This window comes from Cucurbita maxima, unplaced genomic scaffold (assembly GCF_002738345.1).
Source record: "Cucurbita maxima cultivar Rimu unplaced genomic scaffold, Cmax_1.0 Cma_Scf00003, whole genome shotgun sequence".
Taxonomy (NCBI): Eukaryota; Viridiplantae; Streptophyta; class Magnoliopsida; order Cucurbitales; family Cucurbitaceae; genus Cucurbita; species Cucurbita maxima.
Window position 1 is genome coordinate 7011155 of NW_019272019.1, and position 17224 is coordinate 7028378.

General features: G+C 40.8%; 5 protein-coding genes across 8 annotated transcripts in view; 1 reads left to right on the forward strand and 4 right to left on the reverse strand.

The window, feature by feature from the left end:
• The window catches only part of LOC111474529 (probable inorganic phosphate transporter 1-9), a 30759-nt gene extending 13672 nt beyond the window's left edge, over positions 1 to 17087 (reverse strand). Inside the window, exons 1-3 of the mRNA XM_023119586.1 lie at positions 17078 to 17087; positions 12943 to 12952; positions 9484 to 9489 (exon numbers count right to left, since the gene is read on the reverse strand). The gene's annotated coding sequence lies outside the window, so the exon portion shown is untranslated. The remainder of the gene's footprint in view (positions 1 to 9483; positions 9490 to 12942; positions 12953 to 17077) is intronic.
• LOC111474584 (protein PIN-LIKES 3-like) lies at positions 312 to 2776 on the reverse strand. Its single transcript, XM_023119591.1, has 10 exons — positions 2449 to 2776; positions 2295 to 2374; positions 2085 to 2209; positions 1869 to 1990; positions 1523 to 1759; positions 1342 to 1422; positions 1162 to 1262; positions 1001 to 1053; positions 722 to 913; positions 312 to 642 (listed from the first exon to the last, which is right to left on the reverse strand). Exons 1-10 carry the CDS (start codon positions 2581 to 2583, stop codon positions 518 to 520), a joined length of 1251 nt encoding a protein of 416 aa, XP_022975359.1. The 5' UTR covers positions 2584 to 2776; the 3' UTR covers positions 312 to 517.
• On the reverse strand, positions 3604 to 9198 carry LOC111474495 (DEAD-box ATP-dependent RNA helicase 42). Of its 4 annotated transcripts, XR_002716040.1 has the most exons (4): positions 8975 to 9198; positions 5192 to 8861; positions 4560 to 4668; positions 3604 to 4068 (listed from the first exon to the last, which is right to left on the reverse strand). XR_002716040.1 is itself a non-coding variant. In XM_023119563.1 (3 exons), exon 2 carries the CDS (start codon positions 8677 to 8679, stop codon positions 5194 to 5196), a length of 3486 nt encoding a protein of 1161 aa, XP_022975331.1. In that variant the 5' UTR covers positions 8680 to 8861; positions 8975 to 9198; the 3' UTR covers positions 4322 to 4668; positions 5192 to 5193. The 4 variants fall into 4 exon arrangements, 1 of the variants encoding a protein (XP_022975331.1); XR_002716034.1 differs by lacking the exon at positions 3604 to 4068 and having other exon boundaries at positions 4322 to 4668; positions 4816 to 8861; XR_002716028.1 differs by lacking the exon at positions 3604 to 4068 and having other exon boundaries at positions 4322 to 4668; positions 4800 to 8861.
• Positions 10439 to 12238, reverse strand: LOC111474650 (AT-hook motif nuclear-localized protein 29). Its single transcript, XM_023119614.1, has 2 exons — positions 12064 to 12238; positions 10439 to 11901 (listed from the first exon to the last, which is right to left on the reverse strand). The coding sequence occupies exon 2, from the start codon at positions 11663 to 11665 to the stop codon at positions 10742 to 10744; it is 924 nt and encodes a 307-aa protein (XP_022975382.1). The 5' UTR covers positions 11666 to 11901; positions 12064 to 12238; the 3' UTR covers positions 10439 to 10741.
• LOC111474620 (cinnamoyl-CoA reductase 1-like) lies at positions 14198 to 17016 on the forward strand. The gene is made up of 6 exons (XM_023119609.1): positions 14198 to 14395; positions 15220 to 15389; positions 15718 to 15903; positions 16012 to 16174; positions 16435 to 16624; positions 16698 to 17016. The coding sequence occupies exons 1-6, from the start codon at positions 14272 to 14274 to the stop codon at positions 16831 to 16833; spliced, it is 969 nt and encodes a 322-aa protein (XP_022975377.1). The 5' UTR covers positions 14198 to 14271; the 3' UTR covers positions 16834 to 17016.
• Positions 17088 to 17224: the final 137 nt, after the last annotated feature.

The window sequence follows — 17224 nt, forward strand, 5'->3', positions numbered from 1 at the left end:
CTCTTCCCTGTTCTGTTTTTGAGTTACTAATGGATGATGTTTGGTTTGGCGTCAGATCTACAATTGTCCCACAATCCACTAATGTGCCCATTAACAAATGTTTATTTTGTAGATAGAAGACTTTTTAACATTGCCCAAGTTCATCTTTTTGAAAGAATCAACAACCACTGCCACTAAAACTTATTAAATTCATTAAACAAAATAGCTGAGATGCTGATGAGTGGTGTGGGGCATTGCTTTTTTTTGTTTCTGTGTGATGTCCTCGAGAGTTTTATATTTTAGGCCCTATAAATACTAAAAGCTTTGTAATGTAAACAGCACGTTGAAATGTAACTTTTATTACTTATAAATGAATGAATAAATGTAACCACAAAAAGGTTTGTTGTAAAGAGCCTACTTACTATACGCGCATGCTGCCTATCTCTAAGTAAGCTCTTACATTTCTGGTGGACATGGCGTAAGATCCGGAGGACAAAAGTTTGATGAAGTTTTGTTGCCGTTGTTGATGGAGAATCAATCAACCCACGAGCCACATGAAGAAGGTGGACCAAAGTGTGAGTGAAACTGAAGCTAAGGCGTATGTCCACAGCATAATAACGGAGCATTCTGCCTCTCCTGCTCCGAACAATTGAGTGATTGTTCCTGAATGCAAAATACCATTGGTTTTCAATAAGAACATACACAATTCACAGCCAACAGGCAGAGTATTATGTTTTTTTACCAATGTTCATTGCAGGGGGAACTGCAAATTGAAGCAGAAGAACAAACAGATACAAGGGATCGGTTCCCACCCAACCAAAGTTTGCAGCTCCTCTCACAATCAAAATTCCGGTCAGAGGCAGTGCAACATAACGAACAAAAACAATACCGACGACGATGGATTTCTTCAACTCCGAATCCGATCCTCGCAAACCTGGACATTCACCAAAACAATGCATAATTCCCTTTTCCAGTTTTGAGACTATAGCTGGTTTATATTCATATACTTCAGTTGTTGTACCTCTTAGAAGGTTCCCTCCTACGATTAGTGTCACAGTTGGAATGGCTCCATCTCTGCAGTCACATGGAGCATTTAAAATCCTCAAACTAAAAGATGAATATTGGGTGATCTGCTTACAATGCTACTAGAGAGAATAACATTGTTTCAAGAAAATTTGATACCCCAACAAGGCAGCCGAGTCATCGATCACACGCAGAGGCGCATCCGCACCGATCAACAAGTTTCGAAGTTGAGGGATGAGGCCAATCACAAAGCCAGCAATCTGTATAGAGACAAGAGCATGATGAGTATGTTGGAATGTATATATCAGATATGAATACTCAGTTCATGTCGGCACATACCGCTCCAGTTGTTGAAGGGGCAAACAATGCTTTCAAATTAAGCGATTCAATGAATGTCCTTATTCTGACTGCAGCAGAAACCTGCCATTGCATTTGTATAACGTGTTATATTACTTAACTCCAAAATGTTAAAATGAGAATGAAAGCAATGATGGGCAAGAAGGAACATTCCAGAGAACACCTCATGTTTGGCTTCCGAAGAGAAGATGACTTCATCGTCCTCCAAAACTAATAATTTCTGAGAAGAATCATCATCATCATCAAGTGATTGATTGTGAATCAATGGCTCCTCTATCAACGAGGCTTCGGAGCATCTAGCACTGATGGGCAAGTCATTAAACCTGGGATCAGCGGCGGGCCTCCTTGAAGACACTCGAACAATATTGTATACAAATGACCATAAAAAAATGGCTCCTATCTGAAATGCATCACCAAAGGAGCTTACAGTTAAGTTAATAAACAAGCAATTACACAAAGCCTCGCAACATATGAAAATATGAAAATAGAATGATTTGAAGGGAACACACCGCCATTGAAAGTGAAGCATAAGCCAATCCATAAGTGGTGCAGACGTTGGAGGCCCCAAACGGGCTTCCCTTTTCTTTACAAACCGCGGGTAATATAATCAGAAAAATGTTGCCCAAATTTCCTGTTCAATCATCAAGAAAAGCAAAACCCCGTGGGTTTAGGTTGAAACAGAGAATATGATGCGAAACAAGGGAAGAGGGGGAGGGGAGTTTTACCAGCGGAGCAGCACCCCAAGATGAGACCCCGGAGATGAGGAGGTGGGTTGGTCAATTGAATCACAATCCAACCAAATAGAGATCCCACTACGAAAGTTATGAGGATGTTAAAAGGCATGAACCACCTGTGCAAACACAACAGAGCATTCAATTTTGAGGAGCCACAGATGTGTCAAATTCAAATCTGAAATCATTTCCAGAAACACACACATCTTGACCATGCTGTGATATGTAATGGTTTCAGCAAGGTTGGAGGAGACGAGCGCGGGATTGAAGACGTAAAAAGTGACCTGTGGAAAAGAAAGCATGAATCGAGGAAGGCGAAGATAGAGGCAGGAAAGGAAAAGGGAATAAGAGTGCTAACTTCATTCAAATACTTTCTGGCGTCCGGGCCCAAGATGTTGATGTGTGGGAGAGCCAGGTAAGAGCCAAGCGCTGTAATCAGAAGCACTTTGAGAACGGGAATGGAAGCGGCAATAAAGAGGCCGAGGAAGTTCATGGCTGGGGTTCCAGGCTTGGTGTGAGGGTGAAAGATGGAACACAACAAGATTGAGGGGAAGGGAAAAGGGAATGGTTGAGGGATTTGTCAAAAAAAGTATGGTGGTATTGGTTTAAGAAGCAGATCGGAAGCTGGTGTTGTCCACTAGAAGGATCAAAATCATGGCCCTCAAACCTTCACGCTGAAAAAGCGTGGACAAGTTTCTCGCTCCTTAAAAAAGAAAAAATAACCTAAACTGTGTCAAATCCCCACGTTTCGAAAGTTTCCGTAGATTCCTTTTCCATTTTCTTTTTCTTTTTCTTTTTTAAACAAATTTATTCTTATATGAATCAAAAGGCTGCGGGACAGGGGAAAGCAAATTTGGACTTTGATGCAGGAATCGTCGTCTACGTTTTTTTTTTTGTCATTAATATTTAATATACATATATATATATATATATATATATATACCCCAAATTTTCCTGCATATTTTTATTTTTTTTATCCTACTAAAATATTAATAAATTCAACAATTAAATTTTCTTTTATTCATTTTAAAGCATTACAAAACTTGGGGGTACTTCATGTTTTTTTTTAATGAATATTCATCTCACATAGTCATAATGCCCTATATAATTCACATGTCATGTCACTTTTTTTCATAGCAACCATAAGTGTCACATTTATAATCTTAATTATCCGCCAAATTACCAAAAGATTTTGTTTTTTAATTTTCTATCCATCATTAATGTCTATTCATTTGGTAAAGTAATTTTATATTTGTCATATGCATGCATGACTAACAATCATTAATGTCTATATTATTTGCGCATGCTTAAAAAATTCATGTCCATGTCATGCATGAGACCTAAACAATATCATATGTCATTAGAAAATGGAATAATCGGGAATCTCGAGTAGCATGGATCCAGACTCCTTTGTATCGAATTACAAAAATAAAAGATTCAAGTTATTAAAAAAATGGATGAAATTTTGGAAACCACAACTAAAATAATCATTATCGTTTAAAAGAGAGTAAATCCTCTCCATAATGATTTTTAATATATGTGACCTCACAAGAACAATGACTAACTAAACGAACAAAAACAAATCAACGGTGACTCAGATCGTGGGACTTCATGCAAGACCATCCAGCTAACTTAGCAAGTTGGAACAACAACGGATCCATACGCTTACCCACTTGATGAACAACGTCGTTCCAGACGCAAGCTTCCTCCATGAACAACAATGTGAAGCCCGGATGATTCAAATCATCTTCCTTCGCTTGGCTGCATAAGAAGAAGCCTACAAGGAAAACCATTATCTCATAGTGGAAACAACCAAAATATTCAGAAGGATAAGGAAGGACTTTCTGACTACTCTCCTCTGGGAGGGAGGAGGCCATCGGGGCAGGAATCATAAACCCGACCACAGACCTCCCACCACCTCCTTAATTGCTTCCGTCCGAGCAGGGTTTGGCATAGGCTTTCCCAAGATTTCACAAACCTGCAATCACAAATGCCTGTGGTTGACAAAATTTGCGCTCGATCATTTCAATTAAGTACGAAACGATCAATCATTCTTATTTCGGCAATCTCTAGGTAGTTCGGTTACGAAGTAGAGGAAGAAATATGGTTCCCAGAGCTCACCCATTATTCTTTCTACTCGAGTTTTCTAAAAAGAACAGAACAAAACAAACAAAAAAAACAATCCACTCACAATACTATTCCTAGAATAGAAATGGGAAACAAAGAGAACGGAAAGGAAAGAACAATTTCAAGAAATGATTGGATCCCAGCAAGTTTGCCTACCACAATGAGGTTAGAGATTCTTGACAAGCACAGCAAATTGGTAGAAACGTCTAAGAATCTAAGGATCAGATAAAAGGCAACATTCTGAAAACTGGAAATATTTAAATTATGAAATACAATACTTGTATGGGCGATCAACAATTCAAGATATGAATTATTTCATAAACCAGATATGATAACCGTGACCTTCTATAACTTGAGGGCACCAACTTGAGGACTTTCAACATCCCAGCTGAAAATCAGATCACGAAGATCAAGGAAGAAAACCAATTGGCGGCAGCATTCTGAATTAAACCTGGAAAAAGGAAAAAGAAAATTCAAATAAACCCAAAAGAATGATAATAGACTCTAATAGATGAAATATGGTAACAATATCGCCCCGCTGGAGCATTGAACAAATTGAGCAAGGATGTCTGGAACCCTGACGCAAAGGGTGGCGCACCATAATTGCATCTGATAGCCACTATTGCAAGGTAAGAGTGAAGAGACAATATTGAACATGCGATCTAGGTATGGTATATAACATCCCTCGCACCATAGGAAAAGAAAAACAGAACAAAAATCAAAAGAGGAGAACATTTAAATATGTATATTAATGTTATCTTACATCTAAGCCAAAATTATACAAGATATTAGAAGACTAAGAAGAATTAGAAATCGAGAGAATACAACGCTCCTGGCTAAGCTAATAGATTTTTTGTTTCTCAATTTGAAAACAGCAAAAAAGAAAGGGAGGAAAAGCACGTGAAACGTGCATATTTCCAGCAGTAGAGGGATTCAAGTAAACCATGCCTTCAAAGTAAAGATCAAGTTCTCACACTTAAACAACTGAGTATCTGCCTGGTTGTGATCCACCGGGAAGTGACAATGTTTGGTTTGTAATATCCTCAAGAACGCGTTTTAACTCAGCTTTAGCTCTCTTAACAGATTGTTCAGTTGGACCTTCAATGAACAAGTATAGCTTGCGCTCTCCAGGTCCAGCAATCTTGCCAGGTGGGAAAAACTGCCCCCTAGTAGTAATAGCAGCTCCAGTCCACTCTGAAATTGGGCCCAGAGTCTCCTTATGGGTTACCTTCCATCGAGCATTCTGTGGAAAATCGTTAATTTCCAATTCTGCTTCATAGTGTTCAGGTATTGCACTAGCTTGAATCTTGGCCAGGTTGTGCTGCAAGTTCATTGCAGCTGCTAATGCTGCCCTTGCAGCGGCCCCATCATTAGCAACTGCAGGCAATGTTGCACCAGGAATAACTGCTGTTGTTCCTGGAATTGCAAGCCCAAGAACACCGGGTAGAGAAACAGGTAATCCGCCATTTGGAAGTAGCTGAGCAGCAGAGCTGGGAGTTGTGATGGAAGCTGCACTGACTTTAGTGGCAGCTGCTATAGCAGCTATTTGGGCCAAAGCTGCCTGCTGCGAGATATCGCCACCTGCCTTCCGGACACCATCATCTTCGTCTTCTGAATCTGATTTGTCCTCCTCAAAACCATATTCTTTAGCTTGCGCTTTCTTTGCTGCCCTCCTCACTTCATCTTCTTCCTCATTAAATTTGAATCCACTGCCACCATATCCAGTTCCATGGGCCTGCTCCAGTCCCTGATTAACCTTTGCCATGAAACTATCAGCAAGTGCTCTCAGATCATTAGGAACAACTTGCTCGGAGAGTTCCAATGCTTTCACAAGATCTGGTGCATATCTTGAATCTTCCTCGGCAATAAATGTGATAGCGCACCCTTTACGACCAGCTCGACCTGTGCGACCAACGCGATGAACATAATCTTCATAGTGGTTTGGAACGTCAAAATTGATCACTAGCTCCAGCTCCTTGACATCTAAACCCCTGGCAGCAATACTAGTTGCAATTAACAAGTTGCACACATTGCTTTTGAAATCGGATATGGTGGACTCACGATCAGTCTGATCCTTGGCTCCATGGAGTGAGAGACAAGGGTAACCATGCTTAAGGAGATCCCTAAAAAGGGCATCACATTTTTCCTGTGAATGGACAAAAATTAGAATCTTGCCCTTCTCATACCATTCTCCCAATAGCTCTAACAGTCTCAAGAACCTCTCATTTTCGGGCCTCACTTCAACCAGCTGTGTGATGTCCTTATTCACAACACTCCTCCCACCAACCTGTATTTCAACAGGCTTGTTCAACACTTTGCGGGCCAAAATTTCAACCTGACGAGGAAAAGTAGCAGAAAATAGTACAGTTTGACGGTCTGGTCGAATATTTTGAACAATTCGAGTAATCTGAGGTTCAAAACCCATGTCAAACATCCTATCAGCTTCATCCATAACCAAATATGTAACTCTACGCAGATTTGTTATTTTCCCTGCACTAGTGCAGAGTATATCAATCATCCTTCCAGGAGTACAAACTACTATTTCAGTGCCACGCTTAAGCTCACTAATTTGTTGGGCAACGCCAGAACCTCCATATACAGGCACACACCTTAGACCCAGAACCTTTGAAAATTTCTTTATATCACTATGGATCTGCTGGACCAACTCTCTGGTAGGAGCCATGATAAGCCCGATAGGACCATCACCGGGTACAACAGGTGGTTGATCCTTGATATGCCTCAGCATTGGAAGAACAAATGCAAGTGTTTTTCCAGATCCAGTTTTGGCAATACCTATGCAATCTCGACCACTCATGACTATTGGCAATGCCTGAGCTTGTATCGGCATTGGTTTCTCATAGTTAAGTTTTTTAATCATTTCTAAAATTTTACTCGCAAGTCCAGTTTGATGCCAGGTTTTAACAGGCTTCGGAACATCCTTTCCGTGTATCTTCAATTCCAGTTGCTTCCGATAAGCAGCAACTTCTTCAGAAGTCATCCTCAATATCTCCTTCACTTCAATATAGAAGTTTTTTCGGAAAGGTTGATAATCCATCTTTGAATGGTCCACAATAGAGAGCTTCTCAGCCTTTGTCTTCTTGACCCTTTTCATGAACTCATCATCATCTTCATCTTCTACAGTATCTGCATCATTCTCAAGATCTCCATAGTCTGTGTCAGAATCTTCACCAGGAATTATTCTACCCATTGATTTATTGGAAGTTCTTCTTTGGGGTTTACCACCACTTTGATCACTTGATTTGTCTCTGTTCTTCAACTCTGCAAATTTATTATCATTAATTGTGGGGGCCTCGATTTTGTTTAGCTTCTCCACTTCAGGCAATACCATGGAGTTCATGAAAGCATCCAGAGGATCAATTTCCTCATCGCCTGCATCACCATTACTGCTATCTTGCGGTGGAGGTCCAGCTGCTTCGTTGCCATTGTTGAAGTCATCTGCAACCTGCTCACCTTCTACAAGCGGCTTAGAATTTTCATCCACATCCACATCCATATCTGCCTCGGTGGGTCTCGCATTCTCATACTCATCATCAGACTCACCTTCAAGGGTCCATGTCTTGCCAGATTTCGGTTCATCAGCATTCGGTTCACCCTGCTTATCTCCATCAGCTTCTTCCTTCAATCTTCGTGACTTTTGCCACTCCTGAACTCTTCGCCTTCGTTTTTCCATTTCTTCATCCAACCTCCTTTGTTCATTTTCCAGCTCCTCTTCACGAGTTGGTTTTGTTTCATTCTTATCAGTTGCATCTTCTTCACTCTTCTCTCGTGGACTCTCTTCACTGTGATCTCTCTGCTTATTTATCCTGCTATTGCTTTCATGAGCTCTATGGTCGTCATCGTCTCTCCTACGTCGCTTCCTACCATGGTCAGTAGAGTCATCATCACTATAATCGCTAACTTCCCGTCGCTTCCTTCTATCCTTCTCTCTTTCCTTTTCCCTCTCTCTCTCACGTTCTCTCATCTCCCTCTCTCTGTCTCTGTCCCTCTCACGATCTTCTTTGATGCGTTCTCTCTTCTCTCTCTCTTTTTCCCTTGCCCTTTCCCTCTTCTCCTTGTCTCTCTCCTTCTCCTTGTCCCTCTCCTTCTCCTTGTCCCTCTCCTTCTCCTTGTCCCTCGTTCTCTCCCTCCCCCTATCTTCTTTGTCCTTGTCCCTTTCCTTATCTCTATCCTTCCTCCTAACCCTAGCTCTATCTCTTTCATCATCCCGACTCCGTGTTTTATCCTTGTCCCTTCGAAGTTTTTCCTTCTCCCTCTCATACTGCTGCTCTTCAGAATCGACACTCTTTTCCCTCTCAGAACGTCGACTCTCACGATCTCTCTTCTCCTTGTCTCTGCCTCTATCACCGTTTCTCTCTTTATCCCTTTCCCTATCGCGGTCCCGATGACTCTTCTTTGAGTTCTCCAAATCGTCTCTCCTAGATTTACTTTTCCCCTCCTCCATTGCTTACTGCTACAAAGCTTACAAAAGAAACGAAAGAAAACAAAAGGAAAATGAAAGGCAAGTGTCAGAATAGCCCCAACTAGTGATTAACCGGGGCGGCGCTAAGGCTTCGAGACTACGATACGGCCTCCCTTCACTGATCGAATGTGCCTGATTGATGCGGTATTCAATCTATGATGGACCTGATTCAAATCCAACAGCGAATTTAGGGAGGGAAAAGATTGTGAAAGGGGCTTAAACAGCTAGATACAGGAACAGTATGGATCGGAGAAACAACGAAATTAGAAAAGCTAACCAGGTTAACGAGGGCGGGAAGGAAAGAGCAGTGAAAAACCCTAATTCTGTGTGTTGGAGTTGCGTAGTGCAGTCGGACAGGAGGTAAGTATCCGGACTTCCAAACGTTGCGTTGGCAGGTGAGAAGCTGTGGCTCCAACCCCGCCGTTCCGTCCGATCCCGGGAAGCGATTCCCCAGCCCTCCTCCTCGAATCACTAGAAATCCACTCTCCAGCCTCACGTGGGTACTGGACTTTTCATGTCTTTAGGCCCATCCTCAACTTCAGTCTTCGGCCCAACAAATGTATGAACAAACACTAATCACGTAATGTAAATACTATTCGGCCTCAATCCTTTGGGTTGGATTTTATCTTTTAGAAATATATGAACCATAGTAATGATAATAGAATGTTATCGTATAATAAGACAGCGTTTGTAGCTCCCACCACAAGCATCTGTTAACATTAATGTGTATGCATTTGTGTTCCTTAACTTTGAGATTCAAATGAATGCCGTTAACTTTTGAATTTTATCAAAGTTATTCTTTATTATAATTATTGGATAAATTAGTAAAAATTTCAAGATAAAACTTTGTATTTTTTTTATGTTTTGAATTCATCAGTGGGGGTGAGTGATTCAAACGACAGCACATTTTTTAAGTTAAAAAGTTCATTATCCAAGGGTTTGGTAACATTTTCATTAGCAAGTTTTCAAATTCGATAGTTAGCATTCAAACATTTAAATCTTGATCTAGTGATTTCAACTCATTTTGAGTCCGAACCAAAACAGGAACATCAAATCATATTTACTAATTCAAATATGAATTGAAACCCTACACGTTAGAGTTGTATCGATTAAAATCTCAAACTCAGACACATACGCTCAATGAGTCAAGTTCTATCTCAAAGACGTTGCATCTCACATGGTACAGATTAGACTCAACAAACACAACCACCCGTGTTTGAAGATTCCTATCCCTTTAAATTTGGTGTAAAATAGAAGATGAGTACAAAATTATAGGAGGAAACAAAAGATTGTGTTTGGTGACTCTTCTTAACCTTTTAATTTAGTGTCTATATTTGTAAACTTCAAATACCATTGAATGCGTATTAAAACAATTATGAATTTCGGAGAATAAATTATATATTTAAAAAGGAAGTAAAAAAAGAAAAGGAAACACGAAACACAGCTTTTAAAGGTCGCTGAAAGTGAAGTTATTCCAGTTCCGAAATAGAATTAAGAGACATGATTCCAAGAATCAAAATGCACAAAGTTGACCTAATTGCCAGAGCAACCTGCAGCTTCTCTTTATTCCAACACCCAATAACTTTTTATTGAATAGCAAAACAAACCCAATCCTTAATTGGGGTTTTCTGCAAACAGGAGGTATCTGTGTATTGGAAACTGTGGAAGGAAAGCATATAAGAGAGAGAGAGAGAGAGAGAGAGAGAAAGAAACCCTAGTTGTCTATTGTTTCCGACAGGCATGACAGCAAAAACAAAGAAGCAACCAAATTGTGTGTAAATGAAATGGACACTCCAAAACCCTTACTTCTGGGAATATTGAAGAGAAGTGTGGAAGTAAGAAGAGAAAGCAAAGCACCTGGAATGGAAAAGGAGATCAACTAATTCATTCCATCAATGCTCATCTCCTATCTTCACTCACCGCCTCCACATCTTCCTCTTCTTCTTCTTCTTCTTCCTCTTCTTCTTCATTAATTATTACAACATTCCACACAACACCACATATTATATTAAACTAAAAACCCTAATCCCCATTTAATTAAACATTAGAACTGACGAGGCTTTGTGGCATTCCCACTTCCACTTCCACTTCCCCAACCAAACAAATCCCCTGCAAACGGAGGATATCCCGCTATTGTACTGTTGCCCAGGAACCCAACTCCGCCGCCGCTCCCCTCGTTTGCATTCCCACCGCCCTCCCCCATCTGTCCGCCTCCGGTCACTCCCGACGACTGCGACGCCGTCGGTTGAACTTGCACTCCCCCTTCCTCCTCTTCTTCCAGAGGCAACCTTTCAAACACAGCGTTGGAGAATGACGCCGCCATCAAAATCACCGGCCCCGAAGCCACCAAGGGCCCCACCACCGTCCCTCCAACCACCTGCCCTTGTGCCCCGGCTAGGAATATAGACAGTCCACCTGCCTGCGGCGGAGCTGGCGGGGGAAGCACAGTGCCCGTGAGGGAGAGAATCTCGAACCTGCCATGAAGAGTGATGACGCTAGCCGTAGGAGAGGCAGATGGCTGACGGAGCGTGACGTTGGCGACAGTACCAGTGCCGCAGAGGATGCTGAGTCCTCTCCCTCTGCGGCGGGCGTAATTGGAGAGACTATCGACGATATCAGCGGAGGCGGAGACCTCGAGGACATGAGAGCCGAGGACGTTGGGACTATCGCGAGTGAGGATAATGGGAGGTTTGGGCTTGTTTTTGGATCCAGGAGGACGGCCACGAGGGCGGCGAAGGGAGGCGTGTTGGTTTTGAGAGGGATTAGTAGTATTATTAGTATCGTTATTATCATCACCATCATCGGAGTGATTGGAATGGTTGAATAGATGAGGATGAGGAAATGGAATAGAGGAGGAGGAGGGCGTGTCCAGATGCAGTTCCGGATTCAGAAGTTGATGATGATGATGGTGGTGTTGCACGTAGCGTGAACCCGCTCCTCCTTCTTCGCTGTACCCCGCCATTCTCATCTTCCTACCTCTTCAATTTACTTCTAATTTATACAGCTTCTACCCACCCATCGGATGCAACAACAACCGAATAATTTTGTCAAATCGATTAGGTATCCACTCCCATACACTGGAAGAAGCGATTTCCTGGAGGCGATGGATCCATACAAATACAATATGAGTTACCAAACCTCGGGAAAGGATTTCAATTAAAACGCCTTCCCATCTTTTCCCATCTCCTTGCACGCTCTTCTCCACTGTTCAACAACAGAATAGCTTTGTGAGCTCTAAACTCCCCCCAAAAACATGGCTGCCTTTAATTACGCAACCATCTCTCATCGCTACAGCTATTACTTCAATTTCAATTTCAATTTCAAAACCCTAAAATCATGGTAAAGTAAAATAGGGAAGAAGCATACCTAAATCCAGGACGAATCGAAGAGAGTGAAAAGTGAATGGAACATAATAGTGAAGATGAGGAAGAAGAAAGTGAAGTGGAGAGGTAGATGAGGAAGAACAAAGGGAAAGGCGGCATTCACCCAGCTCTAGCCTTGGGGTTTGCTATTTTCCATAGAGATATGGAAAAGCAGCTCCCAATTACTATGCCCTTAACCCCACGCTGTTCAAAAAATCAATTAATTTTTACATTTTACCAAATTATTATTAACATTGCCTTGCAAATTGTTATCACTAAAGGTAAATTAATTCATTCGTTTCACTTTCCACCCTCTTTCAATTCAATGATTATGAAGGAGTAAAATTTTTTGAAGAAATTTATAGAGCTGTTTTCGTATGTTTGATCTTGACACGATGAAATCTGTAGATAGAGTTGGGGTTGGATTTGATAGGGGTGCGTTGGTCACGTGAGGTGGGAATTACAAGCGAGAGAGAGTGAGTATTAGTAATACGAGTTGGGTGACAGAGAGAGTTGAGAGCACATGGACAGTGTCGGTACATCGGAACTTGGTCAATTAACCTTATGTAATCAATCTCAATCCATAGCGTTCAATGAATGGAAATGAAAGCCAATTACCCATGTACCTACCAAATTACCCACCAACAAAACCAATGGCGCCCTCCATAATAATAATACTCCAAATGGACATATTTGATCCCATGCATGCAACTGCAACTCTCTCTCAATGTCACGCCCTTACTCTTACTGTTCTTCGCATTTACATTTCACTGCCCCCAGCTTCCACTCGATTATATCCTCATTATTGCCCCCGTTTGGTTTTTTTTATTACATTGGGAGGCCTGGAATTGGGTAGCTGGCTCATGCGCGACACACCCCCAAGGAGGAGGAGACATGCCCATCCACCCCCCTTACGCCAACTTATGCCTACCCATATCCCATCCCACCTCCGCACTCCTTTTTCCTTTCCTCTCTCCCTCGCAAAACTCTCTAAATTTCTAAATACTTGTAACTAAATATCACTATTTGTTGGGAGGTTTGACCAGGCCACTTTTTGATCACCAGAAATATTGTTTGATAATTGGTTGATTCCATAATAATAAAAGTATAAAAGTGGCAGAGGAAGAAATTAAGGGGCCGGCCGTCCATGTTCAGTAATGCGTCCTTAATTATATTATACAGGCAAGAAAGAAAAGAGCGTTGAGAATGTGTAAGCGATGACGCTAATTAATACAAAGGATCGTTTCTTTTCTATTTTGTTTGAGAAATTAAAGGTAGGATAGATTAAAATAATAAAAAGCGGCGAGGAAGGGACCATTTCAAATTTATTTTATGATTGTTTTCATACGTGTAGTGGAGCCACTTAATTAGATTAGGGGGCAGATTAATTATTAATCCATTGTCGTATTCATGCATTACATTAGATTCCCACCACATTCACGTCTTCCTCATCGGGTCGGGTCCAAGTGTACCCAACAAAAAATAAAAAACCCCATCATTGTTTAGCTCATTAACTTATACAAATATTAATAAATTTAACACCCCGAAATGAGAGGCGAAATTACACAAATTTGACACAAAAATGAATGGAATCACAATAAACGAGATTAAGCGAGTCGATTGGCAAGCCGTGTCGGCCGCCCCAAAACTGCCACGCTTCTTCCTTTAGCTTTTGCCGAGCGGCCACGTGAAGATACGTGTGTTTGCATAATCTCCACGCGTACCTCACTAACTGCTACTCTTCCTTTATAGTTAATTGGGAAATATTTTCATTTTCTTCAAATAAAAATTTATATCGTGTGATCATGTAAGAAATCAATGGTTGAATGTGAAATTACAAACTAAATTTGAAGAAAAAATGATGAATTTCAGATGATACCACGTGTCTCTATCATGACCATTCAATTAAGTAAGTAGCTTGATCAGACTGGGACAAAGAGTTGAAAGTTTGACCAAAAGTCATGAAAGTCTGTATGTTAAAATATGTGGTCACAGCAAATTTTGAACAAATTTCGAACAAATTTCATTTCCTTTTTTAGCTCAATCATGGGAAGGTAGATAATTGGAATCTTTGAAAAGCATGGCTATTATTCTGAGAATGGTTTGGATAGATATATATTATTATTATTAATATTATTACGGATAAGGAGAGGAAGAGACGTGTTTAAGAGATAGTTGTGATTAGTGAAGGCGCGTATTGGGTGAGTCGGCAATGGCGACGGTGGCGAGGAAGGGTAAAGTTTGTGTTACAGGGGCTGGAGGGTTTATTGGTTCGTGGGTCGTCAAGCTTCTGCTATCCAGGGAGTATACTGTCCACGGAACTGTCAGGGAACCCAGTAACCACTCCTTTTCTTCTTTCCGTTCGCTTATATTGCTATCTCGATTCACGTTTTGAACTTAATCCTTATGCTCCATCTGTCTCCAAATTTGTTGAATCTCCAAATATAGAATTCCCTATTCACATCTGCTTAAACGAATGCGTGTGTGCCCATTTCTATGAACAAAAATATGCCCATTTAGAATTCCGCATTTTTTTGCCCTATACAACGTTTCTACGTTTTATTTTCAGCTGTATCATGTTGGTCTGAGTCGTAGTCACAGCTACTCATCTATTAATGGTTCAATGTAGAATAGAAGACTCTGGGAAGAACTCAACAAAATTGATATCGACTTAATTTTTGAGGTATAAGGGTGCTCTTAGAGTTCTTCTGCAGGTTTAGGTAGCATTAAGGAAGGTTTTTTCATTGGTTTACCAGTACATTTCTATTGGAGGCCATAGTTGGACATGGACCATGGAAATTGATTATTCCCACTTATAATGAGCTGAGCCCTTTGCTGTTTGGAGTGATGAGGTTGTGAAATTCATTATGGTGTTTGGTTTGGATGAAGCTCTTTCCTGTGTCTGTTTATCATTGACAAGAGATGTGGGGATGGAAGCTTGGGGAAAAAGGGGCGTTTTTATTCGTTTTCATGAGTAGATATTAACTTACATGATGCGAGGAAAACGAAGAATGGGTTCACTTTGAATACTTAAATGACTAAAGATTCCTAAATTTTAAATAGGTCAATGTGTGATCCAGAGTCAGTTCTTGATGCATTGCATTCATCTTAAACTCAAACTTTTTGTTGCTTCACTGAGAGTTCTTAAAATAATGTGCAGGTGACGCCAAGTATGATCACTTGAGAAAACTCGAGAAAGGGACCGACAATTTGAAACTGTTTAAGGCTGATTTACTGGACTATGAATCTATGCGTTCTGCGATCGCAGGATGTGATGGAGTTTTCCATGTTGCCAGTCCAGTTCCTCACACAACTTCATCAAACCCTGAGGTATAAATGCTTCATCATGTATTTTCTTTTGTTTTCTTTCTTTTCTCTAAAAACTATATACGTGTAGAAGCAATCGATCCACACCGATTCATAAAGGAAAAGTTCTTAAAAGAAATATATTTGGATAGGAAACATCTCACTGCCAAAAAAGTTGTTGAAGAGGGAGGGGCAAACAAGCTCTTCAATTTTCAAATTTGTTCTTATAAAAAAAATGTTAGTTAAGAGATACAGATAGCTCAAGGAAAATTGATTTTGACAGCTCACTTCAGTTATGTTGTTTATAGTGTGCTTGCTCTTTGTCTCATATTTTCGTTAATATTACTCTCAGACAGAAGTGATTGAACCTGCTGTAAAGGGCACACGTAATGTGCTTGAAGCATGTGTGGATGCAAAAGTTAAGCGAGTTGTTGTAGTATCCTCTGTTGCTGCAGTGTTTTGCAATCCCAGCTGGCCTCAAGGTCGGGTAATAGATGAAAGTTGTTGGTCTGACAAGGAGTACTGCAAAGCTACCAAGGTGCTTACACAGAAAATACATTTATGGTTTAAGATATTGGATGTGTAGGTTATACCAAGATTTTGTATGGCTATGTATATTCATCATTACTCTTCAAAATTGCACCAGAACTGGTATTTTCTGGCAAAAACAGAAGCTGAAAGTGAAGCCTTGGAGTTTGGGAGAAGACGTGGGCTTGACGTTGTGACTATTTGTCCTACCCTCGTTATCGGGCCGATTTTGCAGCCAACAGTCAACGCCAGCAGCATGGTTCTTCTCAGAATTCTTAAAGGTACTAGTTTGTGACGCTTGCGTGCTTGAGCTCAATATGCATTTGATATCACCTCTTTAGTTCAGGAAGTCATCTTTGAGAAAAGAAAATATTTCAAACCGTGGGGCAAGGTGTATGGAAGGCCAGAATGTAAAATTGAAGGGCATCTGGTGACATTATCAATAGTGGGGATTAGCTGCGATATTGTATGAAAATACAAACTTGATATTGTGCAACAGCCTAGTTTGCAGTCTCACGATTTGTGGAACGGGTCTTTGCAGAAGGACTCGAGACGTTGGAAAACAGGCCACGAATGTTGGTAGACGTACGAGACGTAGCAGAGGCATTAGTTGTTTTATATGAGAAGGGGGAGGCAGAAGGAAGGTACATTTGTACATCGCATACAATGGAGACAAGGGAGCTGGTGGATGCATTGAAGAAGAAGTACCCTGATTATAGCTATCCAAAGACGTAAGTAAGTTTTATGGTATGCGAGTTAAAAACGAAATGTGGCTCCTTAACAAAAAGGGTATGACACTGGCAGGTTGAGTGAAGGGAATGAAAAGGCGGTAAGTCTGAGCTCGGAGAAGCTGCAAGGGTTGGGTTGGAAGTGTCGGGCGCTGGAGGAGACGCTTGCCGATGCTGTGAAGAGCTTCAAAGACGCCGGTATGTTGGAGTGAAGGTGACCAATCGGTCTCTTCTGGTCTCATTAGTGCATTGTTTATTATCATCTCTCACTCTGTTACTCGAGCTGAAAACACTCCAAGCCACGACTTAGTTTCTAAACCAATAAAATACCAACCATGTATTCAGTAATATTCTTATTATACTGCTGCTATAAAATTTAGGTGAAGTTTCAATAATGTGTTTATTGGTTAAAAGAAAATGAATCTAACCTACTTTGATGTAATTGAATTGAGCTACTAAAGAGGAAGGTTGTCGTGGTTAACCATACAGGTTCTAACTATAGATTTTTTAAATCATTTTTTCATATTACACACGTCCATTTTCTGTCTTGATTCGTCCTCCAATCACATCGATATTTTTATTTAAATAAAGCTAGATTTATAA

What these genes read in the sequence shown, in the direction of transcription:
- LOC111474584 (XM_023119591.1), bottom strand. Translation starts at nt 2,583, where the DNA reads ATGAACTTCCTCGGCCTCTTTATTGCCGCTTCCATTCCCGTTCTCAAA. An exon ending in CCAGAAAGTATTTGAATGAA is followed by an intron (nt 2,375 to 2,448) that starts GTTAGCACTCTT and finishes TCTTTTCCACAG; the next exon opens with GTCACTTTTTACGTCTTCAA. An exon ending in AGGAGGGAACCTTCTAAGAG is followed by an intron (nt 914 to 1,000) that starts GTACAACAACTG and finishes GTGAATGTCCAG; the next exon opens with GTTTGCGAGGATCGGATTCG.
- LOC111474495 (XM_023119563.1), bottom strand. Translation starts at nt 8,679, where the DNA reads ATGGAGGAGGGGAAAAGTAAATCTAGGAGAGACGATTTGGAGAACTCA.
- LOC111474650 (XM_023119614.1), bottom strand. Translation starts at nt 11,665, where the DNA reads ATGAGAATGGCGGGGTACAGCGAAGAAGGAGGAGCGGGTTCACGCTAC.
- LOC111474620 (XM_023119609.1), top strand. Translation starts at nt 14,272, where the DNA reads ATGGCGACGGTGGCGAGGAAGGGTAAAGTTTGTGTTACAGGGGCTGGA. An exon ending in CAACTTCATCAAACCCTGAG is followed by an intron (nt 15,390 to 15,717) that starts GTATAAATGCTT and finishes TATTACTCTCAG; the next exon opens with ACAGAAGTGATTGAACCTGC. An exon ending in TCTTCTCAGAATTCTTAAAG is followed by an intron (nt 16,175 to 16,434) that starts GTACTAGTTTGT and finishes GGGTCTTTGCAG; the next exon opens with AAGGACTCGAGACGTTGGAA.